At 37.0% G+C, this 19,338-nt stretch overlaps 1 protein-coding gene and 1 non-coding gene across 2 annotated transcripts; both read right to left on the bottom strand.

Moving 5' to 3' along the window:
- Positions 1-14: 14 nt before the first annotated feature.
- Positions 15-8,614, bottom strand: LOC145592434 (uncharacterized). The gene is made up of 6 exons (XM_081648887.1): positions 8,159-8,614; positions 7,565-7,613; positions 7,417-7,468; positions 6,954-7,129; positions 4,978-5,091; positions 15-1,068 (listed from the first exon to the last, which is right to left on the bottom strand). Exons 1-6 carry the CDS (start codon positions 8,563-8,565, stop codon positions 901-903), a joined length of 966 nt encoding a protein of 321 aa, XP_081505013.1. The 5' UTR covers positions 8,566-8,614; the 3' UTR covers positions 15-900.
- Positions 8,615-8,692: 78 nt separating this feature from the next.
- On the bottom strand, positions 8,693-8,766 carry TRNAV-AAC (transfer RNA valine (anticodon AAC)). Its single transcript has one exon. It is a non-coding gene; the product is annotated as a tRNA-Val (tRNA).
- Between the last annotated feature and the right edge of the window lie 10,572 nt (positions 8,767-19,338).

Raw genomic sequence — 19,338 nt, 5'->3', positions numbered from 1 at the left:
CTGTTGGTGGTGAAATCTGATTTTACCAGCAAGAGAATAGTAACTTCTTATTACACCGGCAACACAATTTCAGAAAATATATTGTCAAACAGAGTACCCTCATTTCTGACATTCTGAGAAGAAAAAATTTAATTCGTCTAGAGTACCAAGAGAGAATGCAGATTGGAAAAACACATTGTTTTTGCACTTGTAGACTTGCAGTGATTACTTGTAGCTTGAATATGTGTTGTAATTTACTAAATAAACTTAAATATTATTCATTGTCGAAAAAAAAAAAACCTGTATTATACAGAGTATTTACCCAACAAATCTAAATACAAAGTATACTTCTTGCAAACTTAGAAAGTTTATCACTGCGGAGAAATAAAATAGATAACACCAGGACAGTATGAGAAATACCACAGGGGAAAGTCAATAGGGTAATCTGAATGCCTGCCAGCCAGAACCACCAAATTGAGGCAGCCACCACCACCATCTGATAAGCGGAGAAGAAAAATTATATGGCTATGGTTTTTTAGAGAGAAAAGAAGCAGCCTTGGGTTATGGAACCACAAGAATAGGCAACTCAAATTTTTTTTTTTTTTTTTTTTTTTTTTTTTTTTTTTTTTTTTTTTTTTTGTAGAAATAAGCAACTCAATTACTTATATATGCACACCCATTTAACATGGAAAAAGTAGTTTTCTGCTGCCTCTCCTTGTTTTACTGTAATGCATTTTTATTCGGGCAAAGGATTAGGTTAATTATCATTTCAGCATCTTGAGGATGGTGTCAGCAGCCATGCGGGTCAGGGCCGTCAGGCAACTGAAGAATCTACTGTCTTGAGAGACCAAAATTGACATACTATTTGGGAACTTAGGTGAATAGAGATTGAACTAATGATGTTGCAAAGTCTAATTTTAGCTATACATCTACATTTTGGGCACTTGAGTGACGTTTAGCTAGAGAACAAAGAAAACGATTAAGCGACTTCTTAGCAGCAATCAATCCGGCACTCTTTTCTGCGTCTTCTTCTGTGCTATTTAGGCTTTCTTGCACACTGTGCACTTTACGGACAAGTTTCCGCAACTCCTGCACACACGATTCACGTCACAATATTATAATAAAAAGTAACAAAACATGTACAACTACTGAAACTAAAACAAAGATGAAACTGTTTCATAAAGTTTCCTAACATGACGCAAATTTAGCTAAACAGCCTAACCGAAAGTTTAGGGCATAAGACCCACAAAAACCTGTTCAATTAGGAGATGCAAATATTTTCAAGTTAATGCAGTCATGCTCGGATTCTGTCTTATGTTTCAACTTACCCAACCACTCACAAAGTCACAAGCAACCATTGACAATTATGAAAGAGTATTTCTAGTTCTATGTGTATATATCAATAGATTTCACTTCATAACAACTAGTTACACAGATAGAAGTGCCTTAACAAATTTAAAATGCATGTATGTGCATCATTGTGTTAACAGGAAATAAAGTTCAGATTTTTTTTTTTCATTTTCTACTTTTGGTCTGTAAAAAGGTAGAAAATAGTGTCCCAAGGATGGAGAACCTCTTCCTTTTGAAAGGAAGGAATGCCAAATTTTTCTCCTAACATCTCCTCTCATCCAACTTCTACATTTCACTCCCATTTTTCTCTTCCTTGATAATTTTTTTTTTAAAGAAAAAGAAAACTATTTTTACAACTGTATTTTACCTTGAAAATTTTTCCCATGGAAAATCATTTTCTTGGTGAAAATATTTTCTGTCAAAAACAAACGAAGCCTTAAAGTAATAGCCCTGGGAAAAAAACGTACACCTCATGGTGCTGCTAACAGCTAACTGACCTTCATTTATATTATTCAGAACAGAATATCAAAAGATTGTGCCTCAACTGAGACCAGATCAGATGAGTCACATGAGTGTTGCTATTTCCTTTCCTCTCAGGCATATGAATTTAAGGAGTATCCCTAAATAAAAAGCCACACGAGCAGAAATAATAGTATAATTCCGCAGGTGGTTTCAAAAAAAAAAAAAAAGTATATGAAATGCACCCACCGCCAGTCACCTTAGTTTACAGGGCTGTCCCAACCTTTTTGGAGGCCTTGTGCAAGATTGGAGTGTAAAAATTGGGTATATGAATTTTCTCTACTCGATTTATTTTAAAAAAAATAAATTTATAAATGTTGTGAGGGTTTAGTCATTTACGACAAAAAACGAAATGCATTAATGGTTGTGGAAATTAAATAGGCGTTGATTACGTTTTACCAAAAATATTAAATATTAAGGCTGTTAGCGGGAATGCTTTAAAATAAATAAATAAATAAATAAATAAAAGGTTTGATGTTAGTGGGAATTGAACCACTGACTTCCCGGCAGCAAACATGAGTTCCCTAAACCACTAGGCTAAAGTTAGCATTCAATAAAATTTATTGCAGTATACTTCCTCCGTTTCTATTTAGTTGACACGTTCAATTTTGGGACACATATTAAGGAGAGGAGAGAGAGAGAGAGAGAATGATAAAGCAAGTGGGGTACACTTAAAAAGCAAGGTATAAAACTTACCCAAAAAGGAAACGTGTTAACTAAAAAAAAAACTTCCTAAAAAGGAATACGTGTCAACTAATAAAAAACGGAGGTAAGTATATTATATATACATATTACATTTGAGGCCCCAACCAAATTTGGGCCCTCTGCAGCTGCACATGGTAAGGGCCAGGCCTGTTAGTTTTCAGCAGGAGACAACGGCAGCAGGTGTAGCAGAAAATTGAACGAGTCCGAGACAACGGCAGCAAGTGTAGCAGAAAATGGATATGAAATTGAATTCTACCAATGTTACAGACAGAAAATTCTTAGTACCTACTTCTGCAACTCTCTTGATGTTTTTGTTCAGTTAGTAAATTTTTTTAAGAATGATTAAGTGGGGCCCAAATGACTAGAAGACTTCCCCTAATCAGACATCTAGGGCTAGGTGATCTCATTGTTTACAGAGAACCTTGAGGTGATTATCTTCTCCCAAAGCCTCATCTTAAATTGGTAAGTGGTGTTCACTTCCTAATTTTTCATAGCTAGACCACCAAGGTTTCAATCGCGAAAAGATATTCAAGAAGCATTAGATGGAAAAACAAGGATGGAGACCAGCAACAGCATAGAAGATGAAAGAGCCACAGTGATGAAGAAGAATCTCACAAGACTGATTAGAGGAAGGGAACATTACTGTAGAAGGGTATTGATGGTTGGTTTTGGAAGAAATTGCAGGGGCATAAGTTGAAAAATTTTCAGCAAGTAGCTGCCAGGAAAACGTTTCCATTGTTATTGCTAGCCGATTGACTTTGGTCAAATAAGCCTCCAGGTAGCTCATTGATCTTTTATTTAATCTTTTGGGTTTTTCAATTCCTATTTTACCCTCTTTTCTTCTTTATTTTCACCTAAATTTTCCTTCCGGTCTTTTAATTCACTAATCTAATGATTTTAACATACTTTTACTATTTTTGGTTGTGTTTCTCGTTGTCCTTGTTTGTGTAGTGATGAAGAGGTATAACTAATGAGCTTTAGAAAACTTTTGACACTCCTTATGTGCAATTTGGAGGCATTTTTGTGATTAGCACGATTGCACTCAACTGCAACTGCTTGTCCACGCCTTTACTTCACACAAATACAAGAAAAAGGGGGGAGGCAGACTACTTCGCGCAGGCACGCAAGAAGTGGCGCGTACACACCAAAACACGGCAGGGGAGTATTACGGGCCTTGTGCGGCCGTGCAACTCCCATGGTGCGTCCACGCCTGCCCTGCAGTTCCGCGGCTTTATTTTCTAGAGTTATATCGTAATTTATTTCTATGTTTAAATAAATAGAGCGAGACCACCAATGAGGAGAAGTAGTTAGTCTATCACACAATTCTAGGTCTAGCCTCTACTTTGCTTTTCTCTCTAGCTTTTTCTCCTTAGTTCGTGCAATCTTGGATTGGAATCATCGAAGTTGATCAAGAAGTGAATTTCAAATATTGAAGCTCTTAGTAATCTCTATCTCTACTCTATCCTTTGTTATCTAATTGATTCAGATTGCTCCCCTATCATATTAAATAGTGATTATGCTTGAATAAATCTTAATCTTGGTTGATCATCTTGATAATTGATCTATAGAGTATCCATGGAAATAAATTATGCTAGTATGTTGTGTTAGATGACTAGTATGATTAGTAAGTAGTTTACTAGTTAGGGGTTGGGTGAAAGCTCAACCATTTTATGAGTCAAGATCATCTGAATATCTCGTGGAATATGTATGGTTAGATGTGGTTTGTTAAATTGAGAGTTGTTGGTGGTTATTATGACCATATGGATGCTTAATTGCTACCTTATCATTGAGAGATGATGCTAGATTGTAGGCTCTTGGCTTAACAAGTAAGTTTGGTTTTTGATTTTTGATTTTGTAGCCTATTCATTAGCATGATATGGTGAGAGATCCCAATTATTTGCACTTAGACTTGCTTAAAATAAAATCAAGAGATTTAATCGAGTAAAAGAGTCCCCTTACTATCTCTGAATGCTATTTGGTCTTGCTTTTATATGCCTAACCAAGTCATTGTTTATGAATCCTCAAGATAAGACATGAATTGAGTACCAACTTATATGACTACGCTTGTTCCCCTTTCATATGATCGAATTGGCTTGTACTTTGGTTTCGTTAGATCCCTTGCACCCCTAACATTTCCCCTTATAACCTTCGACATTATTGTATTTGCTTAATTCTAGATCCTTGTGTAGCTTAATATTAGTGATTCTACCAATTTGTCATACTTGATTGAGTTAACTTGTTGTACTTTGCTTATTTCAGTGTCCCTGTGGATTCGATCTTGTGCTTTCCAATTGCTTGTTTAGGTAGTATAGGTTGTTGAAAGTGTAGCATTGTCCAACTGCCATTTTATCACTAATCACTCGTTCGCCACGACAAACAGGCTCTAAACATTAACAATGGTAATAATTGGAAAGATCATCTTACTTGGCGGTCAAAATCCACGCTGTCGAGAGAATAGACTTCATTACTTGTTTGGATATCCTTTCTAATAAGACCGTCAAACCATTTTCTCGCTAGCAAGACATGATCATCCGACTCCTGTAGAGATAGGAGTTGAGCAAGTTAGATACATAGAATCTTGGTAGGTTCTAAAGACTCACAAAAAAGGTGTGCCATATTAATCTTATTTCTTGGGTTTCTTTTAAATTTATAGATGTTCCCAAAAATACAAGATTTACTACCATCCTTCATGCATGTGATTGAGGACTCAAGCTCTTACTAAGGTATCTAAGTACAAAAATATCGCAGAAAGATTACAAGAAGCATATTGTAGTTTAAGATAGTTACCCCACCAGAAAATAAAACATGCAGTAAGGAAAATTTAAGGAAGAATCCAAAACATTACGTTTTGGAATTTTCAATTCTAAGGAAATTTGACGCCGACAATCCTAGTTATGACTTATGAACATTCTGCTTTACATGGTCCCAACTTTCAAGTAGTCAAAAATGAACCCAACAGTAGTGGGTGTCTTCATCCCTTTTCTCTCTCTCTCTCTCTCCAGACCCTACTTCCTCCATCTGCTGCTCTAACCCACTCCACCACTAAACTCTGAGCACACTCCCCTTTCCCTTCATGGTCAGCTCCAAATATTATTTAAAATAACAAAACATCTCTGACTCATTGAAAAACTCACATGCAGGTGATACAGTAACTAATGCATACTACCATTCAGCACTAAGAAGACTATCTTATTTCCATTTGACAAGAATATCACTAAACAATTTGCATTTTTCTCCCCCAATTTAGCAAACAAAATTAGCTAAGGTTGCTGAAATCAGTTTAACACTATCATTTCACACAAGTTAATAAGCATTAAACATCTACACATTCCTAAATGTTCTTCCTAAAAAATGCCCATAGCTATACTTTAAAACTCACCCTATAATCCTATATACAATCAATCAACTATTCACCAGCACAAAAATGACACATAAGTAAAGAACTTTAAATATTCAATACTCACATTTAATACAACTAAAATTAAAGAGATAACAAGCACTGAAGATACATTGATTAAATCAACATATTGAAACAACTGTACAAATTAGGAAGACAGAATTTTGCAACATGAACTGATGATGATAATCAAGTGGCAACTTGGCTTAGTTAAACTTTCTTGATTGATGAATAGCAATATAATAGGGTTGATGCTTCTTTTTAATATGATAAGGGTAAAGGAGATCATGGGTTCAAAACATGGCTCAATCATTATAATTTGATAATATACCAGAGGGTGAAATTTGTTATTTGGTGTTGTGTGCTAATGACTAAATAAGTTGTTCAAGGTGTCAGGGCTGCGTCCGCTGTGGTGACTTGGTGGATAGGAAGGAGACAGTGAAGGAGGAGGAAGATAGGATTATAATATTTTTGACAAATAAAACTCAGTTGCCAATTATTCTAAGTTGAGCACTAGTATGAGAACAAGGCTGCCAAAGTTGAGACCATTCCTAGTTAATAAAACTTGGGTCTGTTAAGAGCAGAATGATCATAGTTGGGACAATTGAACTCACTTTTACTTCAAATCTAAATCGATAACAGAGTACCTCTTTATCTTTCTTCACACCATATAAGTTTAAAGTTAAACATTGTGAATGCACATTGCTAGTTATCCATCAGAAAGCAAATAGATGTCACTTTGTGGTTAAATATCTTGGCAAATTCCATAATAATCCAATTATTCTTATCACATTAAAATCTATATCAAGAAATCAGAACAAGCTTGGATTAAAAAAATCAAAATAAGGTGAGAGACTGATTCTACAAATGCTTGTAGTCACATGATAATTTATTAACCCTATCAACAACACCTAGTTTGACAAAAATATTTACCAATTAAGTCAAAAGAAGGTGTAGTTAATTTTCACAAATGCTTCACAAGCATCCTGTGGACGCTAAATACCTCATCTTCCTGCTCGGATTCAGATTCAGATTCATGGAGCTCCTCTTCAGGACCTTCATCAACCAATTTCGCAGAACCTGCTAAAGCCTGCAATGTAGACTGGTCACCATCTTTTGTAGCTTGAATCAAAGCTCCAAGCAATTCGGGCTGTGCATCAGCATCCCGAAGCAATCTCCCTGCCACACCCAGTCTGATTATCAAGTCCATGAGAAAATACAGATTGCATTCATCGAATATCTACTTAGCCTATCAAATAATCATCCTGCCATAATGAATAAGCACACAATACATGACATTCTCAACACACTCTCAAGATAACAAAGCATTTCATACATCAAAGCGCACAAACAATTAAATAACTTTATAAATTCGGACACATTAGGCTTCCTTTCCTGTATTTTAACAGAGTTAGATAAACAGTTCCAGAATCCTATATAATTGAAAAAGTGATGATAACAATTACCTATATAATTGAACTGCCTGCGTTTTCCTTCACGGACATCAGATCCTAGTCTCTGCAGCACAAATTCAAACACATTAGTAAAATTCGATCCTCCACTTGATTTTGCAGCTAAACACTTGAGATAACTACATTAGAATATCTCACCCACCTTAACCACCATCAAAGCCTCAAATACTTCTTCCTCTAATGAAGCCGCCCTGCAAACATATTCCATCCAAAACAACAAATAAATGCACTAAGTTATATTGTTACAACATAACAACAATCCATTAAGTGCACTAACCTTCACCATATTAAAATAAAAATGGGGAATAAGTCAAACTAAAACTAGTGCAAGATAATATAAATTCTATTCAATCCCAAGCACCAAATCAATTTCACCCCAGAAAAAGAAAAAACAAACATATCAGACAATCAGCTAAAAATGCACAATACCCACTTCATATCATGCCAGTCTAATAATACAGCAATAACAAAATAAGTTATGTTCTATTCCAAGCCCCAAATCAATTTCACCCCAAAAAACAAACAAACAAATCCGGCAATCAGCTAAAAATGCACAATACCCGCTGCATAAATCCACTCTTAAACTCACATTGATATCAATTAGCTTACTAGTTAAAGTTAATTCGAGGTAATACCCGAAAGACTTAGGATTAAATCCCGGCAACATCACTGTCTTCCGTGCCATACCAGCCTAATACCAACAACAACAAAGAAGAAGAAAGAAGAGAAACTAAACTTGAGAATACGTTTAATTTGAGAGGTAGAGAAAGAAGCAAGGTCCATGCCCCAATGGAGAGTTTGACGAGCTTTACGCTTCATCTCATTACGACTCCTCCTCTGCTTCTTCTTCTTATCCTCCGATGTTTCATCATCGTCATCTTCATCTTCACCGTCTGATTTATTACTGCTTATCTTTTTGGTGCGGTTATCTTTTCGAAGGTCGAGTTCTTGCGGTGGGCGGAGAGCGCGGGGTTTGAGGTGGGCGTTGCGGCGGTGAGAGAGGAGAGAGAGGCGGGGAGGGCCGGAGATTGCGGCGGTTGTGGTTGTGGTTGTGGTGGTGGTGATGGGTGGTTGAAGAGAGAGAAAGTGGAGTAATTGACGGTGATAAAGTGGGGTTACTGCTGCTTTTACCACCTGCGCCATTTTTTTTTTTTTTTTTTTTTTTGTGTGCGTGTGTTTATCTGTTTCTGTAGTTTCCGGCGGAGAAGTAAGTAAATTGGAATACGGAAATTTAAAAAAAAAAAAAAGGGTGAAATGTTGTAAAAATATATGGCGTCGCCCGGACTCGAACCGGAGACCTTCAGTGTGTTAGACTGACGTGATAACCAACTACACCACGACACCGAATGTTGCAAATATTATTTCGAGTACAGTTGGTTTTCGGTGCTAAGATAGCATCAGTGCATCACTAAGGCTAAAATTATTGCGTGTTACATCTGATTTAGACAATGGTCGAGCATATAACGAGGAGTTCAACTTTTAAGGACTGATATAATTTCCTCCGAGGATACTAGCCGAATTCCGATATTTGGTTTCCTTAGTCTATGTATCCCCATGAATTCCGATATTTGGTTTCTTAGTCTATGTATCCCCATATAGACAATCACTAAAATGGTGACAACATATCATTACTTGAAAAAACATAAGCGGGAGATTATGACGGTATAATTTGCTGGTAAAACCCGCTTTTGCTGATAAAGGTAGTTCAAGATAAAAGTTTATAGTGTCGATTGATGATGGTGAGTTAATACAGGATTAATATAATGTAGTCAAATTATATAGATGTATTTTTTAAAACATGTTGCACTTATTTTAGTTTCACATGAATATTTTTAGTATCAATTTGATTAACTTAGGTATGTAATTTGGTATTGTAGGCATCGTTTGAATTGCACCTATCTTAAACATGTTGTGAATATGCTTGGCACTCATAGAAAGTGCGAATTGACATATACGATTAGGGACAAATAAAGTAGAGAGCCGCCAACAAGTTTTTAAGAAACTTGTAAACCGTTTACGAATCATAAAAGGCAACCACAAATAAAGGGACAACGATAGGCAACAACGATTGACCCGTGAAGGTCACACTCCATTCATAATCCATGAGATTACTAACTCCATATGGTTCGAAACCACGAAAGGAGGATCGGGATGATGGTACGAAGTGAGTCATGGAGTCACATTCGCCCGTATTAGCCTCTATTCGATTCTTATATTGAAAAGTGATTCCTGCGATCTCAAAGACATGCAAACAAAGATTCAATTTGTTCCAAACTAACATTAGGCTAAATTGGTTGAATATTAATACAACACATAATTCTAAAATATTTGTGATCACTTAATAAAATAACAAGATTAAAAAGAATCCTAAACCGGTCGTCCAAATTATCTTATTAGGCGTGACTTTCGATTACATATTCCCTTGAAACTTGCAATATAGTGATCAACAAATATAGTAAAAATCAACATTAATATTGAAAGCAATTCAACAATAAATTGTTAGTCAAATCAAATCATAATAAACCTAATCATGATACTAGCAGCAAGAATAAAAATAAGAGTAATTAAGTGATTAACTACTCACTTTCCACATTTCCTTGAATTGCTAAATCATGAATAAACTGTTAGTAACTTCAATAAATAATAAATCAAATGGAAATTAAATTAAATAAAAGTAGAGTTGATTTGGTCCAAACCCTCAGTTAATTATACCCTTCACGCCTTGGTTTAAGTATAGAACTTCGGGTGTTGTATGGACTCCTTGGAGTTCTTTAAGAAGGAATGATGTAATTAAGAATATAGGTTTAAGGCTTAGAGTATGAGAGAAGAGAATGATTTTTTTTGTGTAGAAGAGAGGAAGAGAGAATGATTTGGTGCCCCGAACTGTAGAAAGGAAGGGGATATTTATAGAGGAAATGAGTAGGGGATCACACAGAACCTTAGAAAAGATAAAAAAACCCTAATTTGGGGCACTGTGACACGGTCACTGTCTGCCGTGACACGGTATGTTACACCGTGGTGCGGTGTAGAATCTGCCCTAAAATGATAAAATGCGTGTAGTTGTGTACGCGGAGAGTACGCATAAAAATCCCGTGTCACGGTATGTGTACCGTGACACGGCAAAGGACACCGCGACGTGGAACAATCTACCATGGCGCCGTGTCACGGTGTACAGCCTACCCAAAAATGCGTCCAAATTCATAAGCGCATGCGAAAACTCGGAAAATACACGGAAAAAGTATCGTGACACGGTGAAGAATATCGTGTCAAGGCAACAGGCACCGTGCTACGTCAGCTTTTGTCGTGACGCGACATTTTAGTTGTTGCGCGGTAATTCCAGTTTTTTACGCGTTTTGATATTTTTTTATCCGTAACTCGGAATAAGGCATATAATATATCATTGGAAAGCTTATCAAGTCTACATTCCAATCCAATTACAATCAGGTAAAAATAAATTTTAGATTTTAAGATATGGCCGTTTTAGTGAAAGGGTGTCGGTTTTGGGCCGAGTTTAGTATTTTGCTCATATCTTCTTCGTTTTAAATCGGAATTGGGCTTATGATATATTTTTGGAAAGCTTATTGAAAGGCCTATACAACCAAATAATAATTGGATCAAAATTATAGGGCCACAAAATCTGTTTCTCTCGGTTTTGTGATGTGGACACGAAAAGTGGAAAGTAAGTTATGGTTTAGGGAAATGAGCTAGTAATTGGATTGGTTTATGAAATGTATAGGGAATGAATATGGATTTAAGCACTCCAAAGGTTAAATACTCAACCCGACCAATAATGGCGGTGAAATATTGTTCATCATCGGGTTTGGTTTTGGGGAGACATTTTTAGGTGTCTACAGAAGCCCCCACTTTGACTGAGTTTGTAGAAACGTCTGTTTTGAAAACGATAGTCAAAGTAGTCAATAGGGATGGAGAAAGATTTAAGACGTTCTGCGATCCTAAATCACTCTATATACGCCGATACCTGCAGAAAAATGTTAGTTCCACAGATAAAAGAGTAAAGGGATAGAATGCGTATCTAACACGAGTGTATCGGTGGCAAACGAGTTTGGTAGTTTTCTATGCTTAAAGAAATCCACCGGATGATGTTTGTTGAGATACTTTCTATGCTTGGAGAAAGTCGACAGATGATATAATCGCTGACTTCTTCGCCTTAAGAGGTGGCAACGACCGACAACTTTCCATGCTTGAGGAAACACTTGTCTGGTGATGAGATTGCAAGTCTCTGTGTACCAGGAACCTTGCGCCATGAATCGTCTTCGCTTGGGAGATGATCACTAAAATGATGATGGTTCGATTGTCCCCAAACGTGGGTTGTAGTTGGTTCGATTGTCCTCGAACGTGGGCTGTTAATGGTTCGATTGTCCCCGAACGTGGGTTGTAGATGGTTTGCTTGTCCCCGAACGGGGCTGTAGATGATTCGCTTGTCCCCGAACGTGGGCTATAAATGGTTCGCTTGTTACCGAACATAGGCTATAGATGGTTCGCTTGTCCCCTAACATGGGCTGTAGATGGTTCGCTTGTCACTGAACGTGGGCTGTAGATGGTTTGCTTGTCCCCGAACGTGGGATGTAAATGGTTCGCTTGTCCTCGAACGTGGGCTGTAGATGGTTCGCTTGTCCCCGAACTTGGGTTGTAGAGGTTCGCTTATCCCCGAACGTGGGCTGTATGTGAGACCTGCAAAATAAAATTTGCCAAAGGACCCGTATAGATTGTGATTGACTTGACCATCTGACTTGACCAAACTTGACTTGACATGACATGACATGTGTATGACTTGTGAGTGTGTGTGTGTGTGTGTTTATGTGTATGATTTCAGTGTGTCTGCAGATACAAGCAAACGAAGATGCAAAAGCAAAAAATTTCCGTCATTTTTGTCATGAGTGGAGGGTACCGACTTTCTCCCGAAAAAGAAAGACGTGAAAAAAAGTTTTGTTTTTGACTTTCCCTCGATGAAATTTTTTTGAAAAATTCTTTGAACTTCCTCAAAAGAAAAGGCATGAAAAAGGGAAGAAGTTTTTGAACTTCCTCGTTGAGCAAGACAAAATGAATCGTATGGATTAAATTGCTTGTCTTGAAAATAATGTATGCATGATGCATGTTCTTAGTCCAGGAGGCTAAGGACAATTACATCATGTGACACAAGAAATGAATGAACTTTGGTCATGGAGCTAAGCATCATATATGGTGTAAAGAAACGATCTTGAACGTCACTTAGATACGGAAGCTAAGCACGTATATAGATGAAGTGATTATTGCATAATGAATGTTGCTTAGGTCAAGGAGCTAAGCACGATATGCTTTGTATGATTACAAATCATTGATATATAAATGTTGCTCAGCGTGAAACAATGAACATTGCTCAGGTTAGGAAGCTAAGCAAGTATATATAATATTTCTTCTAATGAATGTTGTCTTGGAAGATGATGAAGCATGCGTAGTAAGGAAACAAGATTTCATGATAAAGGGTTTCTAAGGGAAAGATGATATGGCTATGTTTGTGTGAAAGTGATACTAAGGTGAGGTTGCAAAGGCTATTGTGATGGAAAGAAATGTGAGAAAAGTCAAAATGGTGACTCTTTAGGCTAAGTAGGCTAAATGATGTGGGTTCAAGCCCCCAAGTCTAGATCTAGATGAATAGGGTCATAGGGATAAGCATTGGATATTCTTTGACTCGATCATGCATATGAATTTGGCTGCACCTCAATGTGAGGTTGCCTGCGTATCCGTTAGGAATCCGGCAGAACGTAGCTCTAATCGAACTTTACACAAGTGTATGTACACCTCAAAGAGGTCTTTCAGGGGTTGTAATGTGGCTAACTTGATGGTTTAAAGAAGAAAAGGGTAAAAGGCTCAAGACCCGAGAGAATCCCAAAGATGTGTAATTGTGAATTTGAAAATTTTGAATTTTGCAAGTTTTATTTTTCATATATTTCTTTTTGCTTTGAATTTTTTTTTTTTTTTTTGAATCAATGTAGGCAATCTCAGATCATGCGGTCCATCACTCACTTAGCATTCATGTTTCTCATGCACGGTACCAAGCACTCGATGAAAGACGCAATTTGAGACGTTTTCGTATCCAAGACATTGGAACACTTACCTTTAGATATTGTTTTTTATTTACTTATTCTTTTTTTTTCATTTGAACTTGCTTTTGGAATGTTACATAAATTGTCACACTTTCCCATCCCAGGATTAGGTGAATGTGGGTTGAAGAAATGAAGGTCAAACGTTAGACGAGGCTCAAAATGGTTTTTGTAAAGAAATGGAGTGTATGTTTGAATGGTTAGTGGAAAAAATGGGTTGCAAAGGTGCCTCAAATCATTGGTGTACCTTGTGTTCGGTTCAGAAATTGATTTTTTTTTGTTTTTTTTTTTGTGAAAATGATCAAGATGTAAAGAATACTCCAATTTATTGATGAAAATGTCGAATAAGCTAACAAAATTATCAAATTACAGAAAGGAAATCTATGCTAAACTTAAATTGGGGAAAGGGAAACTAATAAAAAGAAGAAATCATGAAATCTCGCGCAAAAGGCTCGTCGTGCGCCTTGTATTCATTGCTGCTTGTCACTTCTTACCACCTGGAGGGACGGGAAGTTTGTTGGCATCTACTAAGTCTTGAATGGCGTCCTTCAAATTCCAGCATTGTTCGGTAGAGTGACCCCTTCCTTGATGGTACTTGCAATGGGTATTGAGATTCCATCTAGCGCTCCTTTATTCAGGCTTTGGCTCTAGAAATGGCCCAATAGGTGTGATCAAGCCTTGACCGTAGAGGCGATCAAAGGCCGCATCATAAGTCATTCCTAAAGGAGTGTAAGTTCTCCTTTTCTTGGGCAATGGAGCATTAAGAGCTAACACTTCATTGAGATCGACTTGGCTTATATTGTTGGTAGTATTTTCGTGCTTAGAAGACGAAGAAGAAGGAAGGTCGTTCTTCTTGTTTTTCCAAGTGTTATTATTGTTACTACCAGCAGTCTTTATTAGCTTGTCTTGCGATATTGATGCCAATGTCGTATACAGCTTCAAAAGTGTTTAGTGGAAGAAATTTGAGATGTTCCCTATACTTGTGAGTCTGATTTTGGATGAAGAGGGGAACCATATCTCTTTTTTTGGAGGATCTACCAAGAGTGAAGTTGTTTCCCTCCACATGTTCAGATAAGCGGTGAAGCCTTTATTCTCTTTCTGTTTAAGAATGGAGAGTTCACGTTCAGAAGTTGGTTTAAATGTTACACTTGTAACGATTCATGAAACTGTTGGTAACATCTTGCTAAGTCGCAGTACGCTTGGCATCGAGGGAATTAAACCATTGTTGGTAAGCATGCTCTAAGGAGAGAGGGAACACCGTAGGGAAGAGTATTACGTCCAATCCCTTGAGAGCCATAGTTGTAGAGAACGCCTTCAAATGGAATATTGGATTGTCAGTAGGCTTGAACTTTGGAATATCAGCAGTGAAGAACTTTTCAGGGAGCCTGTCTTTCATATCTAAAGGAGTGGAAGGCCGTTCCACATAAGTGAAATCCTCAGAAATCTTACTCATCTGTTCCTTCAATTTGTCAAGGGTAGAAACAGTGACCTTGTTTTGTTCCATGGTAGTGACCCTAATGGTAAGGGTTTTCATCATGGCAAACAGTGCCTCGATGGATTTGTTGATGTTCTCAATATCTTCCTTAGTGGCCATTGGAACGAATTGAAAGTAGTTTGAAAGTGAACGCCTTTTAGATCTAAGAGATTGTTGCAGTGATGACTCGAACCGTATTAATCTACCCCTGCTCCTTGAACAAGTACAGAAATAAAACAATTTACTTAATTGTTTGACTCATTGCTCAAGATAGGAAAGGAAGGGGAAAAAATAGACATTTGAGAACATGTGAGAAAAAAAACTCCACTCGTTTTTTTATTATGACAAAAAAGGGGTGCATGAACCTAGTATGCGATCATAAACGACATGGTGCACGACTCGAGTCAGAAAATAAAGAAAGTGTGTGGACTATACTTGACTCGTGAGTGATTAAGTGATGTTAGAAGACTCGTGGTATGATCGTATGGCTTGACATGTGAACAGTAACCAAAATGACTGACTCGAGGACCAAATTAGCACGGAAGACTAAAAAAAGCTGATTGGACTTATTCCCTAGGCACCGTGACCCAGCGAACTGTACCGTGTCACGGTACAACCTGCCGTGAGATGGCACTGATTTTCGTGACGCGACACTGATTGCCGTGACGCAACATTTTTCTGTGGCGCGGTGATCAGTTCTAGGTGTTTTTGTGTTTTTTTTCCAGGTTTTTTTTTTATTTTTTTTATTTTAGTGTTTGTGCTAATTACTAAGTGAATACGGTCCATTGGCATTAGTTAGTCATAAAATAAACCACCATATATAAAGAAAACTCGTTAAGGTTAAGATCAAAACGATCACAGATATGGCACGTAGGCACAATGATGCAAAGAAGAATTCGCAACCTAAGGTCAAGTTCTATGTTCCACTATGGTCAAGTTTATTTGGTGTCAAAAGGGTACCATGGTTAAGAGTTTGGATGCGTTAGCAAGGCAGCCTCCCTTGAGGGTGTATGCCAACGATTGGCTCCACAAGTTCGTGATTAAATCGAACTCGACTCCATGGTTTGAGTGAATTTAATAACTCGGATGAACCCTTATTGCCATGAGCGTTTTTGGGTGGATAGAGCTTAAATTCCTCGGGGCTAAGACGTATGTAGAACACACACTTTTTTTCAGAAAAATCGAAGGAAGCTGACTGTGATAAAAAAAAATAAAGCCACTAGAAAGATTTCAGGACTGCCGCGACACGGCAGGAATTGAAGCACCGTGTCACGGTACAAAACGCCGCTTCACGGCATTCTGCACCGTGACACGGCAATCAGGAAATCTGACTGATGCCTCTATTTTCTTCGTTCCCAATCAGGTTATTCCATTTTTGCTACGGGCGAACCTAAAAATGACGTTAAAACGTCTATGAAAATGTAAAAATGCCAATTTAATCACAGGAATACGATTCAAGAATCTTTCAAGTCTCATCCACTCATCTTAATTAAATACCGATCACTCAAATCGATATATAACCAAGAATCCTCCCCACTGGAGTCGCCAAATTGTAGACGTCGTTTGAAGTGCGCCTACTTTAAGCATGTTGTGAATATGCTAGACACTCATAGGAAGTGGGAATTGACATATACGATTAGGGACAAATAAAGTAGGGAGCCGCCAACAAGTTTTTAAGGAACTTGTAAACCGTTTCACGGATCATAAAAGGCAACCACGAATAAAGGGACAACGATAGGCAACAACGATTGACCCGTGAAGGTTACACCCCATTCATAATCCACACTAGTAGAAAAAATGTTATTTGTAACGCCCTATTAGTAACTGGCGTTAAAAACGCTAGTTACTAAAACACCACTAGTAACTGGCTAAGATAATGTCAGTTACAAATAATATGACATTAGTAATTGGCCTTGTAGATGAAGGTTACTAATTTGAAATTTGTCAAGGTTGGAAATTCTATTAGTAACTGACCCAATAAATGTTGGTTCCAAATATTGAGTCAAATAAAATTTGATCAGATATTTAGTAACTGGCTTATAAATGCAAGTTAGTACTTTGTGTCAAAATAATTTTTATTTATTTATTTTCTTACAAACCTAAGTACGGAGTAGCTTTTTTTCATCTTTTCACTTGCGTTTTCCAATTCATGAGTATTCTTGTATACTCCTTTCTCTTCCAATAACTTCGATCTCCTTTTTCCTTGATAAAAATAAACGGATATAGAAATTTTCAATTAAAAATTTCTTCTTGTACATGAAGAATGATATGAAATTCAACAAAAGAGGGCTCTATGGAGGTTAAAGAGTGAAGATTTATGTCTTCGTCGTGTGCAATTACTAGATATATAAATGGATCAAATAATGGAGATAATTAAGTTCGTGCATTTGGGTCGTCGTTTTATCGTAGCTAGAGGTACTAACGATCTTTAGGCTAGTAAAATAGCCCAAAGCCCAATTGGACGGATCCTATAAGGTCACACAAAGGGTCTAGATCGGGCACGAGAGGACAAAGCCCATGATGGGCCTCATCCTCTAGTATGGCCGGCCACATGGAGTGGATTGAAGGGTTTTGGGCTTCCTAACCCTAGTCTAATTATAATATGATTATAAATAGACTAGGTGCCTAGGGTTTGCTAGCAGTATGAAATTATCTGATCAGTGTGATAAAACCCTAATTAGCAAACACGAAACTAAACCCTCTCATACTCCTCTCTATCTCACGGCTCTCTCCTCCTCCCTTGGTGCCAGTGTGGTGGTTCGTGGTGGTGGTAGATCGTGGTGGTCGGTTAGTCCATTAAAGGTGGTGATCGCGGTTTTCCCCAATCACTCGACCAATCTAGTATTGGTGGACGGCTCATTCGAAGCTTGTAGACTAAGTAGAGAAGCAACGCTTGGGGCTCTATTCTCTCCCTGATTTGCCTATCGAATTGCTACGTGGAATTCGCGCTTCAAAGGTATGATTATGTGTCTTGTGTGTTATGCATGTGTTCTTGGGATTATGTACTTGATTGAATATGATTCATGATTTTCAGCTGCGTAATACCTATAACCACCTACAGTGGTATCAGTTAGCCTCTTGCATGAACGCGCTTGATCATATTAATACGATTAATTTGAAGTCCATGTTAATTGTATAATCAATTAAGAGGGAGAAATTAATTTAATTATGGTTCAATTATTATATTTAATGTGATTAAACTTTTGGAATTGATTAAATGTGATTTAATTATGCTCAAAATGGCCATGAAGAGGACCGAATTAAGCCCTAGAATTTTCAAAATTTTCGAACCCTAGAACCCTAGTTTCGAATTTTCGAAATACCCTAACCCTAATTCGAATTATTTCGAAAATTCATAGCCCTAAAATATGATTTTGTGCTTGATTTTTGATATAATTCAATTTGTTTTATGATTCATAATTTTAATCGGATTGATTTATGCATAAAAATGTTTTGTGTATGATCATTGATTTAATTTTAAGAGTTAGAATTAAATTGGGATAAATTTTATGATGAACCCTAATTTTAATATTGAATTATGATTTAATTTTAATTTTTGGACTGATTTGATTTAATTTTTATAAAAGTTATTTTAAATTAATTAAAAACCAAAAAAAAAAAGTTTTAGGGCCGGCAGCCGCGGCTGGGTGGCGCAGCCACGGCAGCTGCCGACTTGGTGGCAGCGCAAGAGGGAGGGGAAGGGAGGGCGGAGGTCCGTGGTGGCTGTGGGCAGCAGCGTGCAAGCGTTGCACGGCTGCTGCCACGGCTGCCAGTGCTGCTGCCCTTGCGGCAGTGGCTAGCCAACCACGGTGGCCGGTGTGGTGGTGCTCGTTCAAAAAAAAAAGTAATTAATTTTGAAAATTATTTCAAGATAAATATGATTTATTTTGGGATAAAATAAAATATTTTGAAAATATGATCTTTTATTTTGGATAAAAATCTTTTATTTTAGGATAAAATCAAATCTTGCAAAAGTTGTTATATTTGATATTATCCATATTTAAAGTTGTTAAATTGGTAATTATCCATAATTAAAGTGGTTAATTTGGATAAGATTGATTAGGATATTCTGAGCATATTCCAAAAGGATAATAATTGATTTAAATAATGTGATTATCCCATAATTAGATTAGGATATAATTGATTTTAAAATTATTTGATTGGCTAATAATTAGGATAGAATCTCCTAAATTTGTTAGGATAATCATGGAAGATTAAATATGATTTATCTTTCTAGATTAAAATAAGATTTGATTCTATCTCATGCCTAAATTAAAATATATGATATTTTATGATTGGTCATGAATAATATATGATATTATCTAATTATGATTTAAAATA

Source organism: Chenopodium album, chromosome 18 (assembly GCF_948465745.1).
Source record: "Chenopodium album chromosome 18, dcCheAlbu1.1, whole genome shotgun sequence".
Lineage (NCBI taxonomy): Eukaryota > Viridiplantae > Streptophyta > Magnoliopsida > Caryophyllales > Amaranthaceae > Chenopodium > Chenopodium album.
The sequence above is the reverse complement of the archived record's forward strand: the minus strand, read 5'-3'. Positions and strand labels throughout refer to the sequence as shown.